The following is a 14,814-nucleotide window of genomic DNA, read 5'->3' on the forward strand; positions in this document are numbered from 1 at the left end:
GACTTGTTAATTCTACAACAAGAATTTTATTGAAGCCGAGAAGGAATTTACTAGTTAAAAACGTGTACACTTGACTACCGGTATTATACCTCATATTACCCTTATTACTAAGTATTACACGTTATTACAGAGTATTACACATTATTACAGAGATATTACGGAGTTTTTTGCGTTATTACAGTACTGTAATAACGCATTATTACCCGGTATTACACATTATTACACAAGTATTACAGGAAGAGTGTACACTTGACTACCTGAGTAAATTCCCCCTCGATTGAAGCCTATAAAATCATATAGAAATTAATAAAAAATTTACTGCTCAAAAAGCAGTTATATTAATTAAAGAAAATAATTCCTTTTACTACATTTCATATAACTGGTGAATAGTAGTTGGATTTACTATACTCTTCCACTTGCTTTTACTACCTTAAAAAAGTTAATTTTACTACCGACCTGTAGTTATACTTTAACTACATATTTACGTAAAATCAACTATTACTTATTAACTTCTTAAAAATAGTTACATTAACTACAAGAACATGATTAGATTAACTAAAAATGTAGTTATTTTAACTACTTTCTAGTCAACTACTCAATGGTAGTTGAATTTCTCGGCAACATTTTTTTCAGTGGGGGTGACCGGGTACTACATATACTGTAACAATTTTTATTTATTGGTCATCTTATATATGACTGAAAGTTATGAAGTAAATACGAGACGCATGATTAATGCCAAAAATTAATATGTAAGAATTTTTATTTAATAGAATCCCAGTGTGCACGTTATGTAACTGTTCTAGAATAAAAAGTGTAATTTGTTCTAGAAGTGTTACAATTTTTTTATAGAACAGTTCTGGAACTGTGTTCTAGACCTGTTCTGCAACAGTTGTTCTGCCTCTGTTCTATAAGAAAGATAACATTTGTTGTAAAACATTTGTGCTTGATTAGTTCTAGAATTTTTAAGTTAACGATGTTACTGCAGCGTTCTAGAACAGAGTTACTAAAATGTAACATAATAGATCTATCACTACATTTTAGATTTGTTCTCTATTTGTTCTGAAACAAATATGTAACTAACAGCTGTTATATAAATGTGGTGCTACTACAGTGGCTCAAGACTGTCAAAAATATAAATCTATAAAAATATTTAAAAACTCATTTTCATGAAATATTCCCTTAATATCACGGGGAGAATACTCCCAATATCACTGAGATATCATTATGAAGTGGATACTTTTATCTCCATTATATATCACAGGAATATTCCAAAAATATTCCAATGATATTTATGTGACATACCGTGCAATTTGGGCATTGATACTTTTTTTAAGTCAGGGAAATTTTACTCAAATAAATTACAAATCACAATTTTACTTTTATTAAACTGATACAAAAAAAAAATTTGTGATTCTAGAATATTTTTATTGACCGATTACAGAATTGTTATAGAATTAAAATTTTTAAAAATTTATTTTGTTATCAAATTGTTACCATTTCTAGAACTTGTTCTTTTTTGTTATAGAACAGTTACAGAACTGTTCTGTAACTTTGCACACTGGGATGGGGAAGACGGACCCATTTACGGAGAAGGCGAATGTTTCTAGCACGAGTCGAGCACTGAGATGAACGAAGCCGTAGCCCAAGCGCCGAAGGCTCCGAGGGTGAAGGCTGAGTGATTCGCAGTGCTCGACAAGTGTTAAAAATTCAGTCCTCTCCCTAAATCGGTCCTTTCCCATGTCACGCAACATATTTTTTATCACGAATGCACGATTTCGCCAGTTTTGTGCCCCGTCGAGCAAGTTTAAACTTCAGGTTTTTGAGTCGGTGTAAAACACAAATATTAAATGTCATCTTTAAATGTTTCACTATCAGAACTCGTCATTTACAATTTTTTAATAATTTTAAGCACTTTTTATAAAAATATTAAACTCAACATAAAGAATACATGAAGATAATCGCCAACGGCATCCTGATTAGTATATCCAGCATACATGCAGGTACTGTCGCACTGAAAAAATTGACCTGTGTGCGCCGGTATGGAACATGCGCACAGCAACAACGACTGACTAAAAAGTGTGTGTAAATGATTTGTTTCATGTGTGTGACGTCACGTTTTTACTCCCTAGAGTGTAAATTGTTAATTTAAACGCACCCGCGCACGCCTCTCGAAAAGCTGGAGTTTAGGCTCTCTCGGTGGGGCGTAAAACTGACTAAATCGTGCATGTGTAATGAAAAATGCATTCTGTTGACCTATTTACAAATATCCTACTATTATTTTATCTAGAGTTATTATAACATTTTGAAATTAAAAAATTTTGAAAACCTGCTTTTTTTGTATTATTTATTGAAAAATATTTATGTAATTTTAAAATCATTATAAACAACTTGGAGAATATTTAAAATCGAATCAATTGACCTATTATTGAACACTCACACCTCTCAGCTGCCTGCCTGCAGGAGTTATCATAGCAACGTACAAGAGTAATAGAGATAGTAAATTCACATTTGAATTTTCTCTCTCCCTTACTCTCTCACGTCGCCATGACAACTCCTGCAGGCAGCCAGCCACCGAGGTATGAGTGAGTCTTAAACATATTTTGACTTGATTTTGACTTATTCCTTGTTCTGACGCACTGTAAGAAATTCTTATTGAAAATTCATACGACCCACGCTGTACTTAAAGTTATAATCGATCAACGTGTGAATTTTGCTGTCTGATTATAAAATTCTCGTCTTATATGAAATTTTAACATAAAAGCTATACTGACTTATATAAAATTTAATAATTGCATTGAATTTTACTGGAAATGTGTTAAACAATTTATCAAAACATTGCGCATGCGCATAAACTTGTTTTGTTTACAACTTTGTACTGAGCAAATTTTATCGAAACTCGTGCTAAGCCATTTGATTCTTAGCACTGCCAGAGCCGCATGAATGCAGTCGTTTACTTAGTACAAAGTTGTAAACAAAACAAGTTCCTAAAAAACAACAGAACAAGCACACTTGTTTTGGTTATAAACATGAAACAATGTAGCCTGTTTTACGTGCACTTCTTAGTTGCAATGTTTTAACCACTATACTTTTATAAACAGGTTGAGAACCTTTTCGTGCTAACTGAGCGCTCATAGTGAGAATCTAGAAGACACCTTATGTTGATCATTACATTTTTCCTTCTGCAAGAATATAGAAATTGAAATTATGAAAAGTTTGATCCATATCAAGTACAAATAATTATTTCTACCTTAAAACAAAATTTGATTGAAATTTTAATCTCTTTATTTTTATAGAAGTGAAAATATAATGGTTAAGATAACCTAATTCAAATATGAAGTTACGGTCTTTCAGTTTTGCACTGCAGTGCGTTATATACCTATAGTATTTTTATAAAATTTTAGGAACGTAACAAATAGCTTGACCCAGTCCCTCCCCCCTAAAATCTTTTTAAAATGATTTGTTCTAGGAGGAAATGGAATTTGAGCGTCTAAAAATAGATCTCATTCCATTTCTATATTTTTTATAATAATTTTTAGAGCGTTTTTATTACTGATGTTTATTTAAAAAAATATTTTTTAAACACACGATTCCAATGCTATACTGACAATGACAATGCGAATTTCTCTTTTAGGTTATGTTAAAAACCATCCTACGTTGCTTTCTGCTTTGTAAATAAACACAATATAAACACTTGTTAATAAATAAAAATTTAGATTTATAATTTTAAACATGATTAATAATTAGGTAAATTGTTTATGATGAAAATAAATGAACAAATTTATTTTCAGTATATAAATAAACTTTAATCAATTAAAATATAATTGAAGTAAGTACATAATAACAAAGAGCTATTCAATAAACTGCCATCCTGATTGGCTTCATGACAAGGACTGACTAATGATTGACATACTTTTAATAGTTTATACTTACAATTATATTGTAGTTTTATTTAGTAAAATTATAAACTTGAAACTGTCGCTTTCAAGTCACATGATTAAATGTAATATAAATGAAGTAGAAAACTTGGCACTTAAATTACGTAGTATTATACATGAAAAAATCACGTATTATACTCACTCATCCCTGTCAAAAATTAGTGAGGTGTGTAAACACCTTTAAAAAAGTTCCCTCAAAAAAAGATGTCACATTTTGGACTGTTTACTGTAAATCGCACATCGTAATTTATATAAATGGTATGATAGTTTTATCCATGGAGTAGTATAAGGAGATCGAACGACCATGTTAAATCTGCGTTAAAAAGGAGGTTCTACAATAGATGCAAGACCAAGTCCAAGTACAAGTACAAGTGCAAATTTATTGTACTTGGATGCGCGCGCAACGTATTGCCAACTGTCGCTGAGGCGCAGTTGAAAATACTGGATTCAATTTTTAATTATAAATTAAATAAATTAAATATAATTGCTGCCATTGCTGGTTGCATTTAATTAAGTGAGGTAAGTAATCTTAAAAAAATAATTAATATTGTTTTGAAAATAAAAAAATTGTGGGTTATGTGTACATAACCTATATGCAGTTTTAAAACATTGAAAGCACGAAGTAGTATAAGGAGTCCCCACTATGCAAAATGAATATGTACCGAGTTTCCCGACAGCCTTTCAATTTGGTAGGTTAGCGATACTAGCGCGATTACCGGGGAAATTGTTGCAACTCAACTGGATAATGGCGGAAATGTATGTTTCGTGATGATTCGTATCTGCTCGTGAAGAGTCGAGTGCAGACGACAAATCTGTCACAAACATACATTTCCGCCATTATCCAGTTGAGTTGCAACAATTTTCCCAGTAATCGCGCTAGTATCGCTATCCTACCAAATTGAAAGGCTGTCGGGAAACTCGGTACACGTTTTTCTGGAAATTGCCTATGCAGTGGGGGCTCCTTACACAGAAAAAACCTGAATTCAAATTGAGTATAGATTCTATACTCAATTTGATTCGCAACAAAAATGAAACTGGTTGTTTCACTTCGAGTTCTAAGGTAAAAGTATCAAAATGAAACAGGCAAGTTTCATTTTGAGAAAAAGAAAAATCGAAAAATATTGTGAAATAACGAATAATTTTGCACAAAAACATGAAATATAATAATTACAAAGAAGTAAATAACACGCTAGACTTAATATATTTGATTAAAAATTGCTTGTAATCGCGTAATAAAATAATAAAGGAAATATGTTTTTAGGTTAGAAAAATGAAAACATGTGTTTTGACAACAGGAACGGTACTGCCAACTTAAATAATAGCGGTAAATTTAAAAACTTATGAAATTAATTATTATCTACGTAAATAATAATAAATAATTTTTATTTAAAAACTTCTAAATATTCGTACTGGTCAAAATAATCTTTCTGGTGTTGTTGAAATATTAGAAACAATAATTGAAATACAAAATTACTCTGCTTATGATGCCAACTTAGAAATCTGAAATTCCAGCCAATATCATTTTGAATAACATGAAGTTTGTCCCATATTCATTTCGATACCCAAAAGAAAATGAGTTGCAACAAAAATGAGTCCAAGTTTTTTCTGTGTATACTTCTTCGTGATTGAAAGTAATTTTACATTTTTCACAGCGTAATAAAATTGTAATTGTTTAATTAATTAATTAATTAAATTGTAATTGTTTAATTAATTAATTGTAAAATTGTAATTGTTTAATTAATTAATTAAATTAATTAGTTAATTAATTAATTAAACAATTACAATTTTATTACGCTGTGAAAAATGTAAAATTACTTTCAATGTTTTAAAACTGCATATAGGTTATGTACACATAACCCACAATTTTTTTATTTTCAAAATAATATTATTTATTTTTTTAAAATTACTTACCTCACTTAATTAAATGCAACCAGCAATGGCAGCAATTATATTTAATTTATTTAATTTATAATTAAAAATTGAATCCAGTATTTTCAACTGCGCCTCAGCGACAGTTGGCAATACGTTGCGCGCGCATCCAAGTTCAATAAATTTGCACTTGTACTTGGACTTGGTCTTGCATCTATTGTAGAACCTCCTAAAGTGGACCAAATTTTAGTAACCGCTTAGTATCATGAAAATACGTAATGGAACACTAGCGCCACTGATTGTGTTAAACTCAGCTGGACAATCAGCCATTGCAAAAGTTTTAAAAATAAGAAGCAATGTATTTTTGGGTTATGTTCAACGTAGTTCTAATTTTTCCCACTGTTTACATACTTCCCACGAGAGCGCTTGCGTCCCATTACGTATTTTCATGACACTAAACGGTTACCAAAATTTGGTCTACTTTCAACGTACGTCGTTCAGTCTCCTTATACTACTCTATGGTTTTATCGCAAATACATAATTTATATTAAATTAGTTTATCAGTTTTATTAAATAAGAAAATTTGTGTATAAAGGGGGGCCGGTATGGTTAATTCGGTGTAAAAAAGGCACTTTTTTATTCATTTTTTCGGTGATATAAAGTGTGTTACTTTATTTTATTAACTTAATTTCCACATATTAATACAATATTTGAAGTATATTTTCCTAAATTCTCATTGAAAAATATTTCAAATTGAACAAGTAGCAGTAAATCGTTTCAGGCGCTTTGTAAAAAAATGGATTTGAGGTGTTCAACGTAACTTGCAACAAAATCATCTAAATAAAAAAACAAAAAATTTTTTTGTTAAAGGAGATGTTTTTCTAGGTAACTACGAGAGGTTTTTTTTTATTTTTCGTAGCACTCGAAACCCAAAAACTCGATTTTCGCTGAAAATCGATCTATTTTTTACTGTATAATTAATAATTATTAATAAAAAGCTCTCGCAGTTACCTGGGGAACTTAGTCAAGAAGAACTGTGCCAAATTTCAGAACGATTGGTTCAGTAGATTTTGAGATTATTTACCAAGGGACGTTAACAACTAAATTAAAAATTATTATTAATAATTTTATTATTTTAACTTTTTCTTTTGCATTTAGTAAGTAAATAAATTATTATTAGTTATTTTTCTATATTATTATTTTTGGAATGTTTATTGAAAATATATTTTCTGTATTATCGATTTGTAAATGATTTCCTAATCGATAACAAGAAAGATATTAAATGATAAAAAATAATTGTAATTTTACAAGTCTGAATGACTTATGTATCTAAGTGTAAGAATTTTACTCAAAGTTCGCAATTTATTTTCTTTCTATTTTCATTGGGGCGAAATTTTATAAGAGGGAAAATTGCGATAATTAATTTATGTTATATTAGTTAATATGTTTACAAGAACCAGGATATATTTTATTCTGATACCAAGTTGACATTTGATGTGATCTTTGTTATCAAAAAAAAATCTGTCGATATAAGTGAATATTTGGTACGAAAGACAATAAAATTTTGAGCTCATTTGTTTCGTTGAATAAAAAAATGTCCTCTTCATTTGCAATTAGCATATATGTCTCAAGTGGAAACACATTTTACATTTTATCTATAATTCAAGACTATAATAATGACAGCTAATGAGGCAGAAAAAAAGACACCAGAAAACAAACTTAGATAACATTAAAATGTTTCCAACAACTGTATAATAGAGCCATTTGAATGACAACAAGCTGTTTTCAAATAAATTATTAAACAGATAAAGTACACTCAATTTTTTTAAAAAAAACTTCATTTCTAAAACTGTCAATTTATTTTTTTCTCTATTGTAATACAAACTTTATATATGTATAGAAAATATATATCCTTTTCAAATCAAAATTTATCGATACAGATATATGTATACACTTATATTTGAATGGAATGTTTTTCGAGATTTTTGTCAGCATTCGAAATCCTATAATTAGCAAATTGGACACAAGTGTGCAAAGTTGACAGAAACAGTCTCAACACAAAACAGAAAGCAAGTTTTACCGGTTTTAAAATAATTATTGGACATATAAAAGAGTCGAAATGAAAACCTTTTTTTCTTAATCAGAAGCTCAATTAACGTTCTCATGGTACTCTTTCGTGTATTATTTATAAATTATTTTTTAGCATCATATTTTATTCTCATTAGTAGAATTATTTTTCAATTATAGATAAAATCTTTATATAATATAATATAATGATAAAGTATTTATTTATCTTTAAAATTAATAATCAAAAGATTATTTGTTTTCTTGACAATATTTTATTTTTTTAATTTATTGATAAAATTTGTTTAACCAAAATAAAACATTTATATAATTTTTTAATTTTTATTTAACAATTACATAATTATTTCAATTAAAAGAAAATTCTCTCAGTCGAAATTTAAGGCCTACTTTCCAAGGAGTAAAGCTCCAATTATGGTGGGCAAAGTATCATCTTTTGGTTTATTATGATTATTTTTTTTTATAATATTTTTATTCAATTTTTAATTAATATATCTGCACATTTATTAATGTAGAAAGCCATTTAGGTAAACATAACGTAAGTTTTGACAACTTTAAATTAATAATTTTTTCTTTAAATGTGAAAATGTGAAATTTTGATTATTATAATATTTTTCAATTCAAAGTTCGGTTATATTAAGTTTATTCTTAAGTAATGTAGATATTTTATGAACTTTAGAATCTTGGATACTTTAATTAATATTATTTAACATTTTAATGTTTTATTTTATTATTTTAATATTTAATTTTATTTAATATTTTAATAATATTTATATTTTAATTTATCTTGTATTTTTTAATATTTTAATTAATTGAAAAATGTATGTGGGAGAGCAAAAAAAAAACGCATTTATTTATTGAAATTTTTTTTTCAATAATGATCCTGCAATTCATTTACAAAAATGGCAAAAACTTTTTGTACAACTTAATAAACTTTTAAATTATGTGTCTTTTATTTTTGCGTGAATTTCTGTCTAACTTAATTTCAATGTCGTTTCAAGTTCGTGTAAGTTTTCATACATAATTAGGTAATTACATTTTTTTTTAAATACAACTACCTATATTTGTATTACAAGGTTTCTTTTTAAACGATATGTACGTTTGTTGGCTAAACATGTGTTAATATGATAGCCTTCAGAAAATAAAAGTACCACACTTTCATTTCAAAGAAAAAGTAAAAGAAATGTTAAACAAATATCAGATTGTGCCAATGAACTCATCACTTCTTGAACACGTAAAAAAAATTTTTTTTTAAAGAGAGAAGAAAAAGTAAAAAAAATATTTAGAAAACAATTATGTCAATTGGTTTGTCAGATGCACCTTTTAAAACAATAAATAAAATTCAATAAATAATACAGAAGATACTGTAAAACTCTGTTAAATTTAACAATTATTAGCAAAAAAAAAAACAAAATTATTAGTAACAAAACAACAAAATAAAATTATTATAAAATGAAAAGTAAGAAAATAAATATACATCAAATGAAAAATTAAACAATGTTAAACATGACCTAAATTAAAAAAACTGGAAATATAATTATTGAAAGTTTGAAATAATCATTACCTTGACAATAAATGAATACATTAATATTAATTAAACAAATGCAAGAAATTGAGAAAATTTATCTCTTAAAATAATAAATCTACATTTATGTAAATTATATTCAAAAAATTCAAAATATTCTGTAAAATAAATATATTTTCATTTACATTCCAATACACTGAAGTTTATTAAAACTAAAAATTAAAGGATTTTTATTTAACGCAGTGTTTACTTTAGAAAAATTAAAAAAAAAAACGTTCAATATCATCTCTTTTTCATTTAAACATTCTTATCTCAATCGGAAAGAAATTTTTGTTCCAAAAATAGAGAAACATATACACTTTCATGATTTTATTTTTCTGCTCATTTTTTCGAATGAAGGTCATAATTAATCTCACAAGTTTTTTCTCATATTATAATGAAATTGAAGGACTTGAATGATCATAATTCTACAGAGGCGAAAGGAAATGACTGTTGTAGTTGTATAAAAATCGCAAATTTCTTTCCAAATATTAAGAAAAATAAATTATTAAATTTTTTTTTAAATACACACACACATATATATATATATATAAAGAACTAAATTTCAAAAATATTAAAAACAAAAATTCACTAATGAAAAAAACAGTAAAACCTAGGTATATCAAAAATATATTCGAAAAATTTTTTATAATAAACAAAAAATTGTTTTTCAAATAGTAAAAAAATTCTTAATTTACATAAAAGTGGGAAAAAAAACTTGTGATATTTTCTAATTGATCCGCAAAAAACAATAAAAGTATAAGTATGATATGTGTGTGTGTGTGTGTGTGTTGAGTCAATGAAAGTGGAACACAGTTTATATGTCTTCTGTTTTCTTTAGGATTTCAGAATGCGTCAAGCTACAACGGAGCAGCTTTGGAATTTGGACAATGCTTCATTAAAAGGCATAGAGTATTCACTAAATAGGTAATATTTTCATTAATTATGAAAAATTCGACAAGAAATTTATATAGACATGGAGCATTCTAGCTCAAATGTATGTATGAATAATACCTAAAATTAATTTATTAAAATTTTTTTTGAAAGAATTTTATTAGATAGAATTTTTATTTGTCCAAATTATATTTTGACTGAATTTCCATTAAACATATTTTCTTTATTACACAATTTTTATATAACTAAACATTTACTTTATAATATATTAAATAAAAATGAATTTTCGGTTATATAAAAATTTTGTAATATAGAAAATCAGTTTAATGGAAATTCTGTCAAACAATAATTGGAACAAACATGAATTCGACTAAAAGAAAATTCTATCAAATAAAAATTCTGAAAAATTAATTTTAGGCATTATTTATTTATTTATTGAAAATATACGGGCAATGCCCATTCGTATAGAGTACTATAAAGATACATTATATATATTGTATATTAATACAATATATATATTAATATTTTATTGAAAAAAATCTCAGCATTTCATTGAAAATAAAAAACCTGTTTAGATTAAAACTGAAAAATAAGAATTAATTTTGCAAAAAGGGATTAAGGGGACATTATGATAAATAATAAGTCGAATAAAAGAAGGTTTTTTAAAACTTCTGTCTCTCAAAACCTGTATATATTTTTTAATTTAAAGGTAATAATTTAAATTTTCTAAAAAAATGGTCGTTTTTTCCTTTTTACACTTAAAAAGGTCCCAAATTTTCAGAAAAATCGCGTTTATGATATTTCTCTGAAATTTTTGTTTGTCCTTCAAAAGTATATGCGGAAAAATACTTTAAAATTCAACACTTAAAAGTGAAAATTAATTAATATTTTCATAGATATACGTACTTGAAAATGATAGACTTAAAATGTAAAACTTTAAATTTCCACTATTTTCTACATATTTTCTTTAAATGAGTTTTTACCTAAGTTTCAAGCCAATATGCAATGAATTTTAATTTTTCACTGGTACTTTTGAGAAAAATGCTCCCAGATTTATTCAAATTCAATAGTTTTAAAATAAATTAATTTTTTTTTAATTTTTTACTAACAAGAATCTGTTCTGTACTTTCAATTCAATTAAAATCGCGTTTAACTCTAAAATTTTATGTTTTTCTCTAATTTTCACATTTTCGAATTATAATTAACAGCTAATAAATATAATGTTTTTTGTATCAAATAATGTACGTCATTTTCTTGAAAATACAAATTAGAAGAGGGAAAACATAAAAGTAAACGATAAATATTACAAAAGTGATTCAATTACAATAATAAAGGTGACTGATAAAACTTGCTTATCATTTTGTATGGCTGCTAAACGGCTTTACTTAATTTCGATTCACTTTTTGCCAAATAAAGAGTAAAATTTTGAAAATAAAAGAAGACAATTTTACATTTTCCAATTATGAAATTAGCCTGTTTTGTTTTCATACACAATATATCAAAAGCCTAAAAAATTTTCTTTGATATTTGCAATTTATTGAATTTTCAAATGTTATTTTAGTTATTTTATGATTGTAATTGAGTTTTCAGTTTAAATTTGAATTTAAATATAATTTGCAATCGTCATCGTTCTTATCAATTATCATACTCTTATCGTTTTATGTCACTTTATACAATTTAAGACTTCGTTCACCTTGGTTTATATTTAAATTTTTAACTTTTTATGTTGTTTAAAAATTGTAAACTTAAAAAAATTCAACATGTTTAAAGCTATAAAATAATTTATGTTTAAAAAGTTCAATTCGTAGTATTTAATTTTTATGTTAAAGTGAGTCCAATTGTAAGAAATTTTAAATATTGCGTTTAGACGAATAAAATTCCAATATTTAAGTAAAAACTTTTTAAATTTTACCTTAAATCTTTAAATTTAAATTCAAAGTTTCAATATGTCAAAATTTGAAACATTCTGTAATGTATTGTAATATTTATGTAGAATATAAATTTTGAAATTCACTTAAAGTTTGACATTAAAAAATCGAATTTTCTATGAAGAATACTTTAAATGTTTAAAAATAAATAATCAATTTATTTTTAGCGCATCTCATGAGACTCAGTTTAAAAAAACCATGGCGAAAGTGAAATTCCCATACGACAAGATTTCTGAATCATATTCAGAAGCTGAGAATACCAAAGCAAAGACGAATTCTCAAAAACCAAAAATTATTCTGTGCAAAAATAATTCTATCGATTCTGATACGTCGACTAATGATTCCACCAGTGATGACACATTGGAATCATCTCATTATTGTCCACCAAATTATTCGAATAGTTTTGGTGACATAATTGAGCAAATAAAAAAGTTGAGATTCATTCGATCTTGCAGTAAAGTTGAAAAAAAATTGCCAAATTCGAGGAAGAAATCGAGTTCAACAGAGTCAATGGATAATAATTCGAAACACTCTGAACTAACAAATGATGATGACGATGATGCTCTCAACTCGAATTATTGTAAACAATATTATCAAGTGAACATATACAATGATGATAATAAAAAAGATAAAGACGATGAGGAGAGTTTGAATACGACTGATCTGGATAATCAATCAGATGACGATGGTGACGACGATGGGAACCTCATTGAACGAGGACCTGTCAGGCCTCAACTGAACGCGATTCGAAGTAAGCCTTACGATACTTTGGACTGGCTACTTCAATCTGATAACTATTCACCTCTTGAATGTTCCGATAGACATCGAACTGAAACCTCTGATTATGAAACCAGCATTCAACAATTGCTAACTGATACTGATTATCGAGAAAGAATTGATTCCTGTCTGGACCAATTGTCAGATTCCAGTCAAAAATCTCCTGTATTCAATGGAAATTTGGATTCAATTTCTCGACAAAAATTTTCCAATTCCCAACAATCAATGGTGAGATTTTTTTATTTTACAATAACGATAAATTTCCATTCTTTCACTAATGCTAAACTTATAAAATTTATTCAAATTCTTAAATTATTATTCAAATACTTTAATTAATTTCGTCATAGACATATTCATCATCGAAAACTCCTCCCGCGATTTTCGTAAATAATCCAGAAGGGACATCACTCCTGGACATTTTGGCTCGTGGTGGATTTCAAGCAGCTCAAGTTTTCTCAGATGGCGGAACTACAAATGGTTCATCTCCTGGAATAAATTCTGAAGTTTGGCCAGATTCTCCTGCCAGTAGTTACAATGTTATTTCATCTAGACCAAATAGCCGTGCTTCGAGCAGAGCCCAATCACCAGGATCTGCTATGATGCCCATCAACATTGCAAGCAGTCCTGCTGGTTCACCTCAGGTATAATTTTCATTTTCTTTAAAAATTCTTGGAAACTTATTTTTATAACCCTATAAATCACTTACTTATTTCAAATTTTAAACAAAAATAACAAAAATTAAAGAAAGTTACAGCTTTCACCATTTGGATAAATTTAATCTTCCGAGAGGTTAAAGGCAGTAAACATATTCTGCACATCATAGTAATACGTGATTTGAATCCATAGTTGTTAACTGCAATAGAAATGTTCAAATCTAAATTTAATTTCAATTTGCCAGATGAAATTTACAAATTTTGTTTCAGAGTTTCTAATTTAATGGATAATAATTATTTGTTTAGATAAATGAAAAATATAATAAAGTAATATAATTAATTAATTATTTGAATTAAATTTAAATTAACTTTTTACTTTTATATTCTAAGTTACAAACTTAAATTAAAAATCTTTGTTCAAAGTCTGAATATTTTATTGTCAAGGTTCTAATAATTTGCTAATAAAAATTCACTTTTACAAAAAAAATGTCAAGTTTTCGAAAATAGTGAAATAAATAGAAATTTTTATCATTTAAAACATATAATTAAAACAAGTCGACATGAACATTTTTTTTATCAAGCAAAAGTTGTGTAACATGTAAAGGTAAACTGATATATGAATAAAGATCCGGGGAATCACAATCGCTTAATTATACTATATTATTATATGTACATTTAAAAGGAAAACCCCTTAGTTTTTTTCAAGGAAGGCTTATGAAAGTGAAAAACTAAGTTTAATTCTAAAAAAAATTTTTCCATTTAAAACATTTGGCACCTGGCAAAATGAAACGAAAGTCTAAAATATCCTCGAAGCATATTTTTTTAGCTGAAGAAATAATAAATATAATGCTTCTGTTTGTTTTTAAACGGTTTGTGGACTTTCTCAATGTTTTCCTTATTTGTATTTATTTTCGCTTTCTTGTCATATTCTTTACTTTTTGTGGTAGTTTTAAAAGTAAGCTAATACTTCAATATCTCGTGTAAAACAAATTTTCAAATAACTGTAATTAAAACATTGTTATTTATTTATAAATAAAACTTTGTACTGTTTAGCAAGATTGAATCATAATTTGAATTGAGCTGAAGTTAAAATTTTTATTTAAATTTTACAA

The 14,814-nt window shown here is 26.9% G+C and overlaps 2 protein-coding genes across 3 annotated transcripts in view; one reads left to right on the forward strand and one right to left on the reverse strand.

Moving 5' to 3' along the window:
• The window catches only part of LOC127285408 (afadin- and alpha-actinin-binding protein-like), a 100,809-nt gene that overhangs the window by 64,767 nt on the left and 21,228 nt on the right, over positions 1-14,814 (reverse strand). Inside the window, exon 7 of one of the 2 annotated variants that reach the window (XM_051311409.1) lies at positions 3,022-3,179. The exons of the other annotated variant lie outside the window; for it this stretch is intronic. Coding sequence (XP_051167366.1) covers positions 3,089-3,179 — 91 coding nt within the window. The 3' untranslated portion in view covers positions 3,022-3,088. Of the gene's footprint in view, positions 1-3,021; positions 3,180-14,814 lie in introns of those variants that run through there. 2 annotated transcript variants of the gene reach the window in all.
• Positions 1-14,814, forward strand: part of LOC127285396 (uncharacterized) — a 28,785-nt gene that overhangs the window by 3,952 nt on the left and 10,019 nt on the right. The window contains exons 2-4 of the mRNA XM_051311387.1: positions 10,292-10,377; positions 12,440-13,277; positions 13,397-13,690. Coding sequence (XP_051167344.1) covers positions 10,301-10,377; positions 12,440-13,277; positions 13,397-13,690 — 1,209 coding nt within the window. The 5' untranslated portion in view covers positions 10,292-10,300. The remainder of the gene's footprint in view (positions 1-10,291; positions 10,378-12,439; positions 13,278-13,396; positions 13,691-14,814) is intronic.

Source organism: Leptopilina boulardi, unplaced genomic scaffold, assembly GCF_019393585.1.
Source record: "Leptopilina boulardi isolate dan_hultmark-lab unplaced genomic scaffold, ZJU_Lbou_2.1 LbouV2_332, whole genome shotgun sequence".
In the NCBI taxonomy this organism is placed as follows: domain Eukaryota; kingdom Metazoa; phylum Arthropoda; class Insecta; order Hymenoptera; family Figitidae; genus Leptopilina; species Leptopilina boulardi.